Source organism: Ambystoma mexicanum, chromosome 3p (genome assembly GCF_040938575.1).
Source record: "Ambystoma mexicanum isolate Mex_15411 chromosome 3p, UKY_AmexF1_1, whole genome shotgun sequence".
NCBI classification, from domain to species: Eukaryota; Metazoa; Chordata; class Amphibia; order Caudata; family Ambystomatidae; genus Ambystoma; species Ambystoma mexicanum.
This window is the reverse complement of record NC_090925.1, coordinates 1,226,038,260-1,226,054,588: the sequence shown is the minus strand read 5'-3', so window position 1 is coordinate 1,226,054,588 and position 16,329 is coordinate 1,226,038,260. Positions and strand designations below refer to the sequence as shown.

The following is a 16,329-nucleotide window of genomic DNA, read 5'->3' as shown; positions in this document are numbered from 1 at the left end:
CTCATAGGTAGTCTTCCTTTTCAATGCATCAATTATGTTGATTTGAATTTTGGAGGAGACTGAAGGGGCACGGTAAAATGACACACAAGTGCACCCCACAGGCTCCGGCCAGTGCCTTCGAGTGCACCTAGTGCTCGCGGCTGGAAGCAGATATGGCTTGCACTAAATGGGTGGGGGGTGCATTGTTGGGATGGTCTGACACAGTAAGGAGAGCCTGGGGTTTGGGGGGGGGGGCACCAGCAAAAGCAGAATTTAAGGCAATTTTATGTCCATTAAAGCACCAAGTGGCACCCCAGTAGCAACTGCAGGTTATTTCATTTAGGATATTGACTACTACAGTGTACTTTTAATCTGACAACCAGTGGACCAGCATGGCATTTCCGATTCATTTTAAAAGTGCTGATCGGTTGGACACGGGTTTGAAAATGTGGGGATTAACAGACGTACAACCAAGTAAAGCTTTGTCTAACAATACACGAGAGGCGACCGCAAAAAAATGGGATAAAATTATGGATATATGAATGTTTGGCGACTCTTTTTTTGCACGGACCTACACTTTTGCTGATTTGTTTTACCAAATTCACCACATTTTTATGCAAAATGATTGTGGAGACCCACACTCTCCCTTATGCCCCCACCCTCTAGATACCATACCCTAACTTTCCATTTGCATTATGCTGTAAAACAAGTGGAAAACAATCCGGCAAAAAGCAACTCGACTTCTGACTTAAGTTAATTGACACGGAAGAATATGTCCCTTGTGTAAAGAAGGAATCGGAAGGAATGCAAAATTCAAATAACTGCAGCTTCATCTATTGCGCAGAACAAACATAACCTCATCGAAACAATATATAATAGATTGAACAATTTGTGAACGTTTTTTGTAAATGTCTGCACTTGAGCGTTCTTTTCGGGGGGCGCTGTGGCGCAAGGCTTAAGATGGTTGCCTGATCCGGGAGCTCCACAGCCCGGGAACATCTGTGCGACCAATAACTCTGCCTAGAGGGTGTATATCGACCCACTGTAAGTGAATTCCCTGCAGGAATCACTTGGCAGCAGATTGGTGGCGCAACTGCACGCCTGGTCCAGGTTGAGGCTGATAAACGAACCAGAGGAGGGACGTGAAGTGTGCCAGCATTAAGAGTGGTGCAGACTGCAGTTATAAGGCATAGGAACAAAGACTTTCGAGGGCAAAGGGTCCACCTTGCACAGTGAGTGCGCTCCCTGCTGGGTGCCCGGGACAACGCTGCAGTAAGCGTTAATTTGTGTATGGGCGCATCAACAAGTGTCTCCTCACAGAGGTCGCCATTACATGGGTGGCCACGACACTACGCATGGCCCCGTGTTGCATTCAATGGATCGCTACCACCACCACTAACCGGCCCGGCTGCCGACCTGGCAGGTTAATCAATGCACTTTGGAAGGGGCTGCCTGGAGGCTCTCCGCCATTAAGACCGCTGAAGATAAATGTCAGTTAAGGAACTAGTTACATAACTGTAACTATTGTTCTCCACCATGGGTCTGGCATGTATTCACATGCTCATTTTTACCACACGCTTCATTGTTGGGAGACCTTGAGTTTGCTCTGCGAGCTACATCTACGGTTTTTGTGTTTTTACTCCTGCTACTGACTCACACTCTGACCAAGCCCTCTCGAACCTGCATCTTTCTATCTCCAACGTTCTGGACATCCTTGCCCCTGTCATGAGAATCCGTCTGAAGCCTACCTTCAAGTGCAACTCTTAGTATGACTCTAACCTCGCCGCCCTGAAAAGCAAGTGCAGAGTGGCTGAGAGGAAGTGGAGGGCTTCGGGCGCATCATCTGACAAACTGGCCTGCCGCCTGCTACAAAGGCAATACAGACTCTTTGTCCTGTCCAAGAAGAGAGTCGACATCCAAGCCCGTGACTCATGTGGCCTCTAACATGGCCAAACTCATTAAAATCTGCAAGGAGCTGGCCAATCCTTCTGCAGTCTCTACCTCTCCTGATCCCTCTCAGGCCCTCTGTACGGCTCTGGCTTCTCACTACACCTCTAAAACCCAGTTCATCCTGTCCTCGCGCTCCTCTACCTCTCCCAGAACCCACGTAGAGCACCAAAGGCAAGGAAACTGCTCTCCTGAACACCCATGAAGATCTACTCTCTAATCTTGATTCCAGTATTACTTCTGTCCTCATCCTCCTAGACCTTTCCTCTGCTTTTGACATGGTCAATCATGCCAACCTGATTAATTGACTCTGTAAGAACCAAGGCATTACGGATCAGGCCCTGGAGTGGTTGACCTCGTTCCTTCTGGAACAACCCTCCCAGTGTCAGGAAGAGGAGGGGCATGGGAGGCATGTAGTTGGGGGCACCATTGCCAGTAGGGATCGCAAGTATTTACTCCATGGTGGTCTAGGGGCGATTATGGGGAAGTTTGCAAGTGTCAAACATCACAGATGCCACATTTGCCCCATGTGCAGGTGGAGGGGCAGCTTGTTATATTCAGGCAGAGCCAACCATAAAGGAACACTAGGACACAGGAAAAGAGACCTAGTACAGAAGAAATCCAGATACAGGGACTGTGGCGCAGGAAACCACAACTCCCAACGTCCCCTAGGAGCACATGTGCGTTCAGATCCTTCCCTGAGCCCCACCCATGGCAGCGCGCTTTGCGCGCACAGAAAGAACGTTTGTGCTTGAGCTTCTAAGCAGTACAGAGATTTTCCGCAGCCTCTCCTCCTCAACTCCAGCCCCAGCAAGCTTTACCACAGGGGCAGAGCCTGCCTGATCCTCATTACAGGCCCCGCTTCAGCACAGATAAGTAACGCGGCTTTGCTGGTCTCTGATTTAACTAACCCGCTGGGGAAACTATTAACCCTGCATGTTTGTGGAAGCACTAACCGGAACTGGGAATCACCAACTACGCAGTGTTGGGTTGCTTATCTTGATAACGATTGCATGCAACAATCGCAACGTTTACAGTAATAGAGCTTTAGACTGATAATTGTGCCTTTCTCATAGACTCACAGCATCCTTGGCGGCAAGATCGCACCAGATCCGCAGTAGTGAGAGCCCTGCACAATGCTTGACAGCTGCAGAACACAAAGCTAAGTCTTTGTTATGATTTCATGCTTAGCATGTCATGTCACTAACATAATGGCAGGGGAGTCCTGCATGTAAAGACAGCTGTGCACATCCAGTGGGGCAACTGAGTGACCACTGCCGAGTAGTAACACCCAGTGACAACAACTTGGTAACAAGTGTAGTTATATATATATATATATATATATCCAGTGAGAAAACTGGGTGAACTGTGTAGGTAGTTAACATACGTGTCTGCACACATCACTATTGGGGGTGGGGAAGGTGCCAAAACTTGCATACCTCCCCAAGGCAAAGCTTTGCTGTGAGATGTGCGAGTGAGCAGTGTGCAAGGGCCTCAGAAAGGATACTAGTCAATGAAAAAGAACCAAGAAGCATGTTTTACCCTATTTCCCCTAACCATCCATAACCTCTCCACAATCCTCTGTCTGGTTACCCCACATCCCCTACCTATACAAACCGTGGACCCTAACCCTCTTTCCCCACGGGGGTTGCAGTCAACCTGCGTCACCTCTAGTACAGGCGACAGAAAACTCTGAGGGGAGGCAGAAGTGCGTGCTACCTACGCGAGAGGCAAGACCCGACATCCAGCTTCAACTTGGGCCCTTTCTCTCCACCACCTCTTTCTCCGTATGTGGTTTTCCCCAGGGCTCTAGCCTATCACCCTGGCTCTTCAATCTCTACCTGGCCACTTTGGCCCACCTGATCTCTACCTTCTCCTCTAACGTTCAGTGTTATGCGGATGACACTGCACTCTCTTTCAGGCTTCCCTTAGACTCCTCTCCTTTCTCACTCATTCCTGTCTATCCCTGATTCAAGACTGGTGTGCCTCCAATGATCTCTGCCTTAATGCCAGTAAATCAGGGAGCCCTCTCATTGGGACCCCTGCTCCCGCATTCCCTCTCTCACTTTGGCTGCCCTCTGTGGCCCTCTTCCTTCGCCTTCCTGTGAAGCAAAAAACCTTGGTGTCATCTTCGATTCCACTCTCTCCTTCTCTCCTCACATCACTGATCTTGCCAAGAAGGCCCACAACCAGTTGCACCTCCTCATAGGTAGTCTTCCTTTTCTTACTTTCCCCCAGAAGATCACTGTCTCCAGAGCCCTGGTTCTCTCTAGGCTGGACTACTGCAACAGCCTCTTTCTCAATCTGCCTTTCTCTACTCTTCGCCCTCTGCAACTAATCCAGAACAGGACTGCAAGACTTATCCTTGGCCTCAAGCCCAGGCACCATATCTCTTCAGCCCTGAAATCTCTTCACTGGCTCCCGGTGACTGCAAGGATCAAGTTTAAGACCCTCTGCATTGTCCACAAGACTTTCTGGGGTTGGGACACATCCAACATTCTCTTCCAAAATACCTTCCTTCTCGAGCCCTTCGCTCAGCTACCTCCAACTCTCTGAGGGTCAGACTCTTCTCCAGGCAGAGAGGGGGTAGATCTCTCTCCACTGCAGGTGACTCCCCCTGTGGAATGGCCTCCCTGCCCCTCTCAAACTCGAGCCAGACCACCTGAAGTTACAAAACCCGCTTAAGACCTTCCTGTTTACTCTCTATCTCCCCGGCTGACCACTTGCCTGCTTGCTTGGCTATCCCGATAGTCTCACTGGGTACCAGGCTCCTCCATGATCAGTCTTCCCTGCACTGCCTCCGGGCCTACCGCACACTTAGGGGCAGTAACTGTAACATCTACAGCCCCCTGCCTCCTTGCTCTTACCCCAGAGCTGCACCGCCCTGGCAGCACTCACTCAGAGCATTGCTGCCCTGATTGCACTTCCCCTGCCCTCTCCCTGGCACTCCCCCCCCCTCTACCTTCCCCCTGCACTTTTGCGATGTCGTGCTTGCACGATCTGAATGACAAGGCCTAGTAAGATTGTTTGTCTTGTCCTCCCTCTGCCCCCACCACACCTCCTTGTCTTGTCATGCCTAGAAACACTTGTGTACAGGCACGTTGTAAATGACATATCATATCACCTTACCACCCATGATTCCCATGCACCTTCTCAGGATTCATGGATTTCCCCCTCCTGGCAACCCACCAGTAGAACAGGCCACCTCCCCTCGGTTTACAAGATGCGATCACCCTGCACCATAGCCCACAATTTATGCAACTTGGCGTGGAATGGTGTCTCTTAAAAGACAGTAGATTTGGCCCAGCAAATTGCCTCAGTGTTCAAGAATTGTTTCTTCCATCACAGGACACTGAAATGACTATCTCCTATTCTATTCTTGCCACAAAGAGTGTCAGCAGTAAATGCCTTTTTCTTCTTTCCAATTAGACTATTTATTTGGGCACCTCTGCCAAACGGTTGTCAAGGCTGCAAAGTGTTCGGAACATGGATGCAAGACTGTTTTTGGGACTGCGAAAGGTTGACCATGTCTTAACCAGTTTGATAGCCTTGCACTGGCTTCCAGTGAAGCAACACATTAGCTTTAAATCTCTTTGTTTGTTTCATAAGGTCATTTTTCACCATAACAACATTCACCTGTTTGAAAGGATACACTGGTACCAGCCCCTACGAGATCTCAGATCTCTGTCAACTGGCCTGGTGACTATTCCTCGCTATAAAAAGTATAGATATCGAGGACAATCTTTCCCGGTGCAGGCCAGTAAAATGTTGAATGGTCTACATTGTTTCTTATGGACCAAGTCAAGCGTATTAATATTCTGTAAGAAACGTAAGACACTTCTTTAGAAGATTGCTTTCTGATGTTTGGCAATGGTCCTTTTTGCTTATTTTCACTCTTTGCTTCATGTTGCCCAACAGTGGCAAGATACTTTGTGGTGAATGTCTGTGTTTTATAAAACCAGTCACAAGTCACAAGTCACAAGAATTAGGATCAGGCAGGTTCACAGGGCTATTGGGACTAGGCCAAGTTACCGTAGTCCCTAAGGAATTAGTCCAAGCAGGGAATTTTATTTTATTTATTTTCGGTGTGGTATGGTGCTTGGAAAAGGAACAGTGTAGGACTAACTGAAAGACTGTATTATAACATTTACAAATCTTGATTTCAATTGCTGTCACACGCATTAAACACAGAAATTTATGTGCCATTTTTAAAAAATTCATAATAGACTGTAGGCTCGAGAATAGGATTTACGTATGGGAAGGCTGGTCCAATAAAAATGTATAATGTTTATGAGAGGTTTTCTGCATTAACTAATTAATAGAAATATGAATAAAGAAACATTTTTTCAATACACAGATACTTCAACAAACCTCTTCCAACAATCTTGAGTTGGTCCTCTCTAAATTTTCTATCTTCAATTGAAGATCACCAACAGTACAACTGCAAAAACAAAATTTGTAAACAACATTTTAGTTTGAGATTAACTTAATACCATCATTTTTATTTCAACACAATCATGCAAATACTAATGTATGCGCTCAAATATATTAGGCTTGTATTCATTCCTTATACACACAATTATGGTCAGGGATAAACTTAATCAGGTGATGTGTTCCAATTATGAAGACTCAATGGAAAAATATGGCATTTCTTCTTGGCCAATTGTATGAAACATGGATTGTATTTTTGGTGCCAAAAGCATCAGACCATTTGCCCTGGTCTAGGTTTAAGTTTCAGATTTCAATTCTTTAAAATGTGTTTTATTGGCATTTTACAATTTACAGAACACCACAACAGCCCTCCCTACCTCCCGCAATCCCCCACCCTACTAACCCTCCCCTGTACCCGCCCTTTGGTCTCCAGAGGTCTCGTTTACACCACTTTACACACTTAGCTCTTACTTTCTGTTTGCCCAATTATGCACAATACCCAGGATTCTCAATGTGTGCAGACGCAACTAAAGCCTGAAATAATTTTAAAGAAATGCTAGAACAGACCCCCAGTCCTGCTTAAACGCAGAATATTCACCCTGGATACATTATGTCACCCATTCATGTGCCACAAAGTTCCAGATTTTCTGAAGCCAGTCTATTCCCATTGGGGCCTGCCACTGTTTCCATCTTTGCGCTAGTCCCAGCCATGCCGCAATAAGTAAAACCATGCATGCTTTAATTTGTGCTTTGGAAGGCAGGCATTTCTCTGGATCCCATATACCACATAACCATTTCTGAACATCAAGCTTCATGTTCGTGGGAAATATCTTGCCGATGTGAGCTGTTATTTCATCCCAACATGGGTGGATTACCGAACACTCCCACCAGAAATGGGCCCAATCCCCTTCTGTGAGCATCCCCTCCAACAATTGCGACGAACTGTGGAACATTTTGTGTAGTGCATCCGGGGTGTAATGCCACTGCATGAGTACTTTATACCACATTTCGCCGAGCTGAATGGAGTGTGTCAATTTTGATATGCTTCTCCAAAGCAGCGCCCACCATTCTAATGGTATAGCATGATCTACTAATACCTCCCCCACTTCTTCATGTATGGCCATTGTATTTGTGGCCCATTTTCTGTAAAGAGGTTATGTAGTGACAAAACCAATTTTCTTGATCCTTAATATGTGGTATTGAATCTCCCAAATGGTGTTAAAGGATGCCTAGCTGCCACTACGATCTTGGGGTCTGAGAGCCAGTGTGTTAATCAGAAAACCATTTCCTTATCACTCTCATTTGCGCCACTTCATAATATTTAAGAAAGTTGGGCAGCCCTAAATCCCCTTCATTCCTGGCAGCCATCAATATTTTGATCGCTACCCAGAGGGTTTTGTTTTGCCATACAAAAACGGATACTATTTTGTTTAGGGATACAAAAAAGGATCTAGGGAGTGTTATGGGGAGAGCCTGGAAGTAATAAAGAATCATTGGTAGTATTGACATTTTTATCTATGCGATTCTCCAGAGCTAGCATATAGAGTGGGGGTTCCATCTGCCTAGATCATACTTAATGTTATGCAATAAATGTGTGTAGTTCACTCCATAGAGTTGATCCAGTGTTCTGGTTAGTGTAACCCCTAGATATGAGATTCCCTTTAGTGCCCATCTAAATTGAGAGCCCCGACATGTCTGCTCCAACTGGTCTCCCTGCACAGAAAGATATAGGATTTCTGATTTTTGCATATTTATTTTGAATCCTGCCACTTCCCTAAACCCTTCAATCCTGTGGGCTAGCGCATCTAAGGAGCGTACAGGATCCAACAGTGCCAAAAGCGTATCGTCCACGAAAGCCATTATTTTATATTCTTCTCCCCAAAACCTACCCTCCTAATCCCGTTCGTACTTCCAAGTCTAGCTAAAAAAACGTTCAAATATATGGCAAAGAGCAGTGGGGAAAGTGGACACCCCGGCTTGAAATAGTAATTTAACCTCAACATCGGGAGGAATTTGGACCAGATCCCAGATGCTCCAGTTTATGGAAGACCATTCTACCCTGTCAAACACTTTTCCGGTGAAACCAAAGCGCTAGGTGCCCTGTTATCGTGGTCTTTTCCAGTAGCTGACAGACATGTCTAATATTATCAAACTTTTGCCTTCCTTGAATAAACCCTGATTGATCTGGACCAATTAATTTCAGGGAGCAACTTCGTCATCCTCACTGCCAAGATCTTAGCACAGATCTTTGTGTCTAGGTTGATTAACGCTATAGACCTATACAAACCACAGTTGGTAGGGTCCTTGTTAGGTTTCAGGAAAAGGACTACTATGGCCTCCTCCATGATGGCGTTATTCACTCTCTATCCCTAAAGAAATTGTATAATTTTGTCAACCATGGTACTAGTCTTGCCTTGCAATATATGTAAAATATGGCCGGCAAACCTCCTGGACCTGGTGCTTTATTGAGCAGGAGGTTTTTAATAGCTGCCAGCACTTCTTCCTCTTGTACGTCATTCTCTAAGCATTCCCTTTCCATATCAGATAGTTTCAGAAAGGGGACCGAATTTAAATACTCCCAATGCTGGGATCCTACAGGGTGATCTGAAGAATACAGTGCAGCATTATAGTCTGCAAATATGACCATTATCGCTTTGCTTTCTGTGACAATCTCTCCCTCTCGCATTTTTTATTTTATTACTGTTTGAGCCGCTACTCATTTTCTAAGATGACGTGCCAACAAGCAGTCTGCTTTATTCACTGCAACATAGTACCTATGTTTTATAGAAAGAAAGGCTTTTTCTACTCGATGTGTGCATAACAGATCTAGCTGACCCCTAACATGTTTGTATGATTTTAGCACCATTCTAGTTGGTTTCACTGTCATGGCCTGCATAATTCTCTTAAGCTGCCCCTCTAATTCCTTTTCCAGTTGTCTGCATTGCTTTTCCCTGTGGGTGCTTGCTGCAATTAGTTCTCTTCTGACTACCACCTTGAATGCATCCCAAAGTGATTGCAAACTTCTCAGATGTAAAATTATCCTCAAAGTATGTGTCTGTGTTCTCCTCAATTGCCTCTCCAAGGAGTTTATCCGTCAGGATCTCTTTCCGGAACACTGACTTTCATAAGCCACTTCCGCTCTTGGGGAGATATATTGTAACTGAGATAGGCGCATGATCCGATAACGCTATAGGCCTAATTATATTGTTGCTACTTTCCCGATCAATCGTGTGGACACCCATATGTAATCTATCAGTGAGAACGTTTGTGGACATGGGAGTAATACGTATAAACTCTTTTAGCGCCCCCAACCACTCTCCGGGCGCCCTATAGTGAGAGAAACTCCAACCTTTGCTTTAAACATTTGGACGGTTTGAATGGACCCTGCAATGCCCCCGAACTCCTATCCTCCTGCAACACCCATGCCCTATTAAAGTCCCCCATCACTATTATGTCTCCTTGTGCATACTTCTCTAAATGTGAAGCTACACTTCATAAGAAGCCATCTTGGCCCGAATTGGGGACATAGACCACCGCCAATGTGCACCACCAATGTGATCATTGATTTTTCCATTTGTGCTCAGACTAATAAATACCACCTCACTGGATCCTCATACGTGCTGAGCACTTGAACTTTTAGCATGTCCTTAAAGGCTAGGAGTACCTCTCCCGTCTTATCAAATGCATTAGCTTGGGAAATGCGGGAATATGAGCGTAATCGTACACCAATTTTGTTCTTTTTCCTGCTATGTGTTTCGTACTTCACCATCACATCTGGCCGCTCCTTCCTCAGGTATGCCTCAACTGTCCTCCTTTCTACTGGGGAATTCATCCACCTAATGTTGTATGTTAAGAGTGTGAACGTGCCATGTGTATACCCATCCGATTCTCAGCTCATTACCCCTTTTATGTCTTAATATCTCTTTTTTAGTTTCCTAATAGAGATTATAAATTGCCACGTCTTCTGCATTTTACGTTTACCAATTACGGGATGAAACAGGAAACATGTCTTTTAGAAGGGGGTTACTGTTCATAGCAGGGCATTATATGTGTACTGTTGATACCGAAGTAGGCAGATGGCTCATGCGGTTTCCTGCATCTTTATTTTATTACTATTTAGGACTTGGAGATTCCTTTGAACCTGATCGAAACCAGTGCTCTTTTGCAATACGCTGTCACAGTTTCCTATTTGCATATCTAAATACAGCTTCAACATTAGCAGGAAAGAGTCGGCTGATACACATTGGTTCGCTTCGGAAAAGGTAAGAATAGTAGAACATTTTTCTTTAAATTGATCAGTTGGTCACTACTTAACTATTAGTTGATTGTGACCCCCTATTTGTTCACTATACTCATAGGTCCCCGTGGAACGTGTTTCACCGGAGGTCTGCACCTGAAGACATTATTTTGAATTGGCATTTTGCTCAGTACTTAGGTAGGCTTTTCTTTGCATGAATAGTATTTCTTTGACTCTGGATCTTTATTGCTAGTTCTTTTTTACTAATAATCACATGGATCTATTACTGGGGTGTAGGGTTTTCTTAAAAGACACGGGATATGGTTTCTTTACTTTCACTATTGGTGATTTCATTAAGAGGGCACTCTTCTCTGATTGCAATATTAGGGATGGAAGAATAATTCAAATATACTGTTGGTAGGCATGCAAATTGATACACTTCTGTAACCAGATTTAGATTTGTGTTAAATAATGTTGAGTTGATGTACATTAAGTGAAAGTATATTTACTCTGTTTACAGTCTTTGCTCCTGAAGAAGGGGATCTGCCCCGAAACACGTTGAGTTTTTATTCTGCACAAGTAAAGAAGTCTGCACAAGTTCCTAAGTCTACAGCGTGGATTTCTAATGTTTGAATGAATTTAAATTAATTTTTGGAGATTGTATAATAATTGTTGGCTGTTAATACAGCACAAAAGGTGTGCAGGGGACAGGGGAGTCCTATCATTATGACACCATTGTCTTGTATGTAGGTGTGCACTGGATACATTATATTTCTTGCATAGTTCCTATTGACCCTAGATATATCAAATCCCCAGCCATGACCCAAAACCACAACCCAGGAAACAATTCTTGAGGGTGAAATGCGTGATTCCAATATGCGTCTCCGTCCTTGGGTTCTCCCCCAGGGCCTCCTTCCCATGAACTTGCTGTATAATTGCCACCTAGTCCTTCCCAATGTCTAGAGCCAGCAAAGTCCTTGACTTACTTCCACAGTGGTGCACTGTTTAAACCTTTCTTTAGGTATGTAGCAGTTCTGACATATGTGCTGTAAGGGTGTGGAAGGAGGAGACTGACACAGAGGTGGCATTCTTTTGGCTACAGACCTTTATTGGTTAAAACAATAAAGAGAAAACCCTAACTTTCCCTATCTTCTAATAGGCGTTTCCCTGCCTCAACCAAAAACACCAAGTCTGTCAGGATATCCAGGAAAATAAGTCCACCGTCCTGTGTCAGGAACAGATTTTTTTCCCTTACACTTATAACTAAACTAAAGGATTGGCAAGTCTTCTTAGAGCAGAAGAATGGCTCCCTTCTTCTTTAGAGTGGACTCGGGTTCCAGTAAAACAAGGGACTGTTCCCCGAGGGAATTACTCCCTTCCACAGGTCACAATCCTTTTCCAAGTTGAAAACAAAGTTCTAAGTAAAACGTCTTAACGAGGACTCCCAGTTCTTGGTTCAACTCAAAGCTCCAACAAATCAGCATTCCTTAATGACCTTGATTATTGATTTTACTGTTGGATCCCTGGAGAGTGTCTCCAGGTGTTCTGCTTTTATCCCAGGGGGTATGCTCTCTTCCCTTGAATCTTGTTCAAACCTTATTCTGTGTGGTGTATATTGCACGAACAATAGATGTGATGTCGTTTCAACACTAGGGGGGTATGTCCTTTTTGCCCTGGTTCTTTTCCGGTTTCTCATAATACCAGATGAAATTATTCTCTTTCCCCGGGCTATTCTCCGGCTTCTCGCGACACCAGGGGGGAATTACTGCCTTCCTCAGATATTTCACAATGCCAGAGAAAATTATCCCCTTTCCCCTAGCTTCTCACCAGCTTCTCACAACACCACGGTGAATGACTCCCTTCCCCTGGGTCTCTCTCAGACTTCTCTCCTGATTTTATAGCAAACCTGTTGCACTATTCTGCCAGGTACTGCTATTGTCCATATAACTGTTTCGGCCGATTCTACTTCAGAGTTGGTTCACTACCCTGCCAGGCACTGCTTTTGTTCATGCATTTTCTTTATTGTACTTGGGGGGTCCCAGACCGTTGCTTCAGGTGTAATTATTAGTTCACAGTCTCTTTCCCAGGCTTTATTCGCAGTTGGGCTGCTTTATTCGCAGCCCAACTGTTATACTTTCTATTCTGTACTTGGAAGTAATGGGAATTATGGTACCCTACACAGAGTAAGAGGTTGAGGGAGGTGTGGCTTAACCTGGGTATACCGCGTTCTCCCTGAATAGTCGTCCCGAATACCATAGGGGGGATCCCTCCCCATGAGATCCACCTGATGAGTACCCTCTCTGCCCCCCACAAAGAGGGCTAGCGGTTTGCAGCCTCAACTTCCTGGCCTCATGGGAAGGGGCTTTCCTTAGGAGAGAAGGGACGACATCCAAGATTCTGTCACAGTGCCTTCTCATGAATGTTCGCTCCGCCTTGTGACTGTCATATATTCCCCTGTATTTGTAAGCACTTCAGGGTGGTCGCTTCTTTCTCTGCCGTTTGGCGACACTGATGTCCATTCCCACCAATTCTGACCCGCAGGGTGCGGACGCCTGGGCGACTTCTCTACCAATCCGTCCTCGCTGATTTTCAAGATGCTCAAGTCTTCTTCACAGGTCGTGACCTACTGCTGCCTATTATCCCATGTAAAGATCATCCCAAAAGGTAAGGTCTATATATCTGACTAGTTTCTGGTTCAGTACCTTAATCACTGGACACAAGGCTCTTCTGGAGCGCAGATTGCGCAAGGTCCTGATAGAGCTGAATCTCTGCACCGTTGACTGTGATGTGACCCCGCTGATCTGGCTGCTTTTACTATGGACTATCTTTGCCTGTATGATGCTATAGCAGTATAAGGTAATATTATCCCCATAAATAATGTCGCCATACATATAGTCGCTGGGAAACTGCATAGGCAACTTTATTTATGGGGACAATTTATGGGGTAAATGGCAGCGGGGGTTGCAGGGGTGTCCCCCACTCCCTTTAAAAAATATAGAGGTTGCAGGGGGTCCCCAGCAAGTTCCATATGTTAATATCGCCGCAATAAAAGGCACCATTCTTGTTTGGCAACATCTTTGTGGGGATATTGACATATGGAACCGCTATAGCAGCTAACACATCTCTAGGTCTCGCACCGGCTCATTCCTTACCGGCCCCACACAGTGTATACTTTCGATAACAATGTCCTCTGGCGGTATACCCGTAATGAGGTCTCCAAAACACTGTTGCATTGTAAGCTTCAAGTTGCCGTCTACTGCACTTTCCAGGAGCCCTCTGGATTCAAATGTTATTAATTATTATTATTATTATTTGCTTATACCCTGCCACAGCCCACAGGCATCAGGGCGCACATAAACAGACTGACAACAAGGAGAGACAATTGACTTGCGGATCAGCATGGGCAAATAGAGGTCCTAATGAAATAATACAGTTTTGAGCCGCTTGCGAAATGTATAAAGACTCTTCTCTCCACACAACTAAGCTGATAGTCCATTCCAGGCCAGTGTTGCCAATACCCAATACCGGTATGGAACGTCCACTCCCTATGACTCTTTTGACCTTTGGGCATATTAGCCAAAATGTGCAGTTGGATCTTGTTATTCTCCCCTGTGGTTGCAAGGTGAGGCTTTCTTTAAGATACGCAGGTGCGTATCCATGCAAGCATTTATGCGTCAGAGTAAGAATCTTAAAAGTGATCCTAGATGCAACAAGTACCCAATGGAGTTCCCTCCTAGCAGGTGCTATATGATTCATCTTAGGTATGTTTTTAATGATCAGTACTGCATCATTTTGAAGGATTTGCAGTTTGTTTATACAGTTTTTGCTTGTTCTACCCAACAGCACATTACAGCAATCTATTTGTGGCATAATTATGTCCCGAACTAAGGGCTCACAGTTCTTGCTAGTAACATAAGGTTTCACCAACCAAAGTAATCTAAGATGCAATTGTGATTTTCTAATGACACTCCCCGCTTGAGCATCAGCACCTAGTGAACAGTCCACCACCACACCGAGGGTTCCAATGTTGTGATGCAATGACAATCAATGAGAAAGTTTAAATAACCTGGGTCCAGCTTCATTCTTGCTTTGGGGGGACCCAAACATCAAAATCTTGGTCTTTGCATTGTTCATACAAAGCCAGTTGGCGGTCATCCGGTTTTTGGCCAATTGGTATATATTCTGGATATTCCTTACATCTTCAGCATAGTCCCGCTTAATTCAATCAGTAGCTGCGTATCGTCAGCAATTGTCAGCATAGTTAGTGAATCTGGCTGCCATTCCATCTAGGATGTTACACAGAGGGCGTAAATAAGCATTAAAGAGTGCAGGAGACAGGCACGCGCCACAGTTCGATGTTTTTTGGGTGGACAAAGCCTGTTCCCTGTACACTCTGGACATCCGGTCTGAGAGGAAAGACCCAAACACTCCACAGCTGACGGCAAGCACTGCCCCACAAAAGCTAATGTAGCTAGGAGCTTCCCATGGTGCAGGAGATCAAAAGCTGCTGATAGGTCAAGTAACATCAGCAGCCCTGTGTTACTCCTGTCCATGGTATCCAGCATATGACACTGCAGATGCAGCAACGCCGTTTCGGTACCGTGGTGCGATCTGAATCCAGACTGCCTAAGATGCTGGATGTAAGCCCTATCCAGATGTTCTTGTAACTGTGTAGTTGCAACCCGATCTACAATCTTCAAAAGAAACAGAACATTTGTGATAGGTCTAAAATTATTCAAATTTTCTGGATTGAATCCTACCTTTTTCAATAGGGGAGTAACCACAATCTTCTTAACACCATCGGGAATAATTTCATGAATGAAAATGGCATACGTAAACCGTGTTAAAAAAAGGTGCAAATCATTTTCAGGATAATTTTAGCAGCAAGGGTATTATCCTTGCAGGATGTGGGGTCATCTTCTTTAAAATTTTCTCGATCTGATCTCCGGCACTGAAATTGGCAAAAAACTAAAAAGAACAAGTTACTCTCTTACCTGGTAACGTTCTTTCGATGGGATGGTCGGATGACGTATTCCATATCTATGACAGTAATCACCACAGCTGTGTTGCTTCGGAATGTTGTCTGCGTCCTTCGTCGATGACATCAATAAGCTGTCCTCGAGGGCCTCCGTCGAGCCAACGTCACCGGATGTTATAAGTAGAACGCACGACACCTGTAGCCTCAGTTGTAGTTTTTTTCCCCCTGAACGTGTGGCACCAAACTACTGCCAGTGTGACCACAGAAAGCCTTGCTGAAACGTAAGCTGCAATCGTATAAGAAATTCTGTAGCGGGGCAGGTAGGCAGGGAGCGATATGGAATAAGTCGTCGGACCATCCCATCGAAAGAACGTTACCAGGTAAGAGAGTAACTTGTTCTTCGAGGGAATTGAGTCCTCCGACGTATTCCATATCTATGACAGACTCCCAAAGCAGTACCAACGTATGGAGGAGGGAAAAAGAATTTAGAATATAGAAATTTAGAATGCCCAATCAAATTGCAGAGTAAAGGACCGCCTTGCCAAAGGCCAGGTCCTGCCCATGGATAGAATCTAGGGAGTAGTGTCGTACAAAAGTATGGACCGAAGCCCATGTGGCTGCTTCACAGATGTTACGAATAGGAACACCCCTCTGCAGGGCAGTAGAGGCAGCCATACCCCTAGTAGAATGGGCCCGTAAGCCTACCGGAGAGTCCTTACCCGCCAAGCAGTAACATTCAGAAATTGCCAAGATAATC

At 45.0% G+C, this 16,329-nt stretch overlaps 1 protein-coding gene across 1 annotated transcript in view; it reads right to left on the bottom strand.

Annotated features, from left to right (window-relative positions):
* RUFY1 (RUN and FYVE domain containing 1) overlaps window positions 1-16,329 on the bottom strand; it is a 1,926,102-nt gene that overhangs the window by 1,100,029 nt on the left and 809,744 nt on the right. Inside the window, exon 8 of the mRNA XM_069652681.1 lies at window positions 6,298-6,367. Coding sequence (XP_069508782.1) covers window positions 6,298-6,367 — 70 coding nt within the window. The remainder of the gene's footprint in view (window positions 1-6,297; window positions 6,368-16,329) is intronic.